General features: G+C 40.8%; 1 protein-coding gene across 1 annotated transcript in view; it reads left to right on the forward strand.

Annotated features, from left to right (window-relative positions):
* The window catches only part of LOC101308855, a 34,351-nt gene that overhangs the window by 18,905 nt on the left and 13,841 nt on the right, over positions 1-1,605 (forward strand). The window contains exons 4-5 of the mRNA XM_004295921.1: positions 377-900; positions 1,121-1,398. Coding sequence (XP_004295969.1) covers positions 377-900; positions 1,121-1,398 — 802 coding nt within the window. The remainder of the gene's footprint in view (positions 1-376; positions 901-1,120; positions 1,399-1,605) is intronic.

The following is a 1,605-nucleotide window of genomic DNA, read 5'->3' on the forward strand; positions in this document are numbered from 1 at the left end:
AGTTGAATGCAGTTGTGAAGTGTGTGAGAAGTGATAGGGGTGGTGAGTATTATGGGAGATACACCAAAACTGGTCAGCATAAGGGACCATTTGCTTCGTTTTTAGAAGAGAATGGGATTATAGCACAATATACCACACCTGAACCCCTGAGCAAAATGGAGTTGCAGAGAGAAGAAATAGAACCTTTATGAACATGGTGAGGAGCATGATGTGCACCTCAGGTCTCCCACATTTTCTTTGGGGTGAGGCACTTAAAACAGCCAATTATTTGACTAATAGAACCCCATCCAAATCTGTGTCTGCAACCAAAACCCCATTTGAATTATGGAAGAATAGAAAGCCTAGCATTTATCACACACATGTTTGGGGTTATAAGGCCGAAGCTAGGCCTTATAATCCAAACGAGAGCAAGCTAGATCCTAAAACAGTGTCTGCATCTTTTATTGGCTACTGTGAGCATTCCAAAGGCTACAAGTTCTACTGTCCCACACACTCCCACAGAATCATGGAGACAAATAAGGCAGTGTTCCTAAATGAAACCAATTATTCTCATTCTTTTGAGGATTTTATTTTTGAGGAGCTTACTGAAAATGTTTCTAATGCCGTCACTTCACCACAACCTCAACCTGTAATTTTAGAAACCACACCAGTTGTTTTCAGTGGGATTGATGCACCTGCACCTATCCATGATCCTCCCGCACATGAGATTGATGCACCTACCACTATCCCAAATCCTCCACCACCACCAGTAATTAGAAGATCACAGAGAGAAAGAAGATCAAGACTTGAAGCAATGGCTACTGATTTTCAGGTGTATGATGTTGAGGTAGATTATGATGCTGGTGAGATTGAAGACTCCAAAACCTTCAAAGAAGCCATTGCTGGAGATCATTCACATGAGTGGGAGAAAGCTATGATTTCATAAATGAAATCTATGCATGTGAATGATGTCTGGGAACTGGTTGAGCCTTCAAAGTCGCAGAAAGCAATTGGCTGCAAGTGGGTGTACAAGACCAAGCTACATGTAGATGGAAGCATAGAGAGGTACAAGGCAAGGCTAGTAGCAAAGGGTTTTACACAGAAAGAAGGTGTGGACTACACTGCCGCCAATTGCTTTCAGAGCTATCATGGCTATGGTTGCTCATTATGACATGGAGCTGCACCAAATGGATGTAAAGACAGCTTTTCTGAATGGAGAGTTGAGTGAAGAGATCTTTATGAAGCAGCCCGAGGGATTTATTGAACCTGGGAAGGAGCATCTAGTTTGTAAGCTTAACAGGTCCATATATGGATTGAAACAAGCTTCAAGACAGTGGTATTTGAAGTTTGATTCAGTCATCAGTGGTTTTGGATTCAAGGAGAATCAAGTTGATGAGTGTGTTTACATGAAATCAGAAGGTAAAAATTTTATTTTCTTGATTTTATATGTAGATGACATCATATTGGCTAGTACAAATTTAGACTTGCTGAAAGAGACTAAGTCTTTCTTGTCAAAGAAATTCGACATGAAGGATTTAGGTGAGGCTAAGTATGTACTGGGGATAGAGATAAAGAGAGATAGATCGAGGTTCCTACTTGGTTTATCACAGCAGAGCTACATCAACA

The sequence above is a fragment of the Fragaria vesca genome, linkage group LG3, assembly GCF_000184155.1.
Source record: "Fragaria vesca subsp. vesca linkage group LG3, FraVesHawaii_1.0, whole genome shotgun sequence".
NCBI lineage: Eukaryota > Viridiplantae > Streptophyta > Magnoliopsida > Rosales > Rosaceae > Fragaria > Fragaria vesca.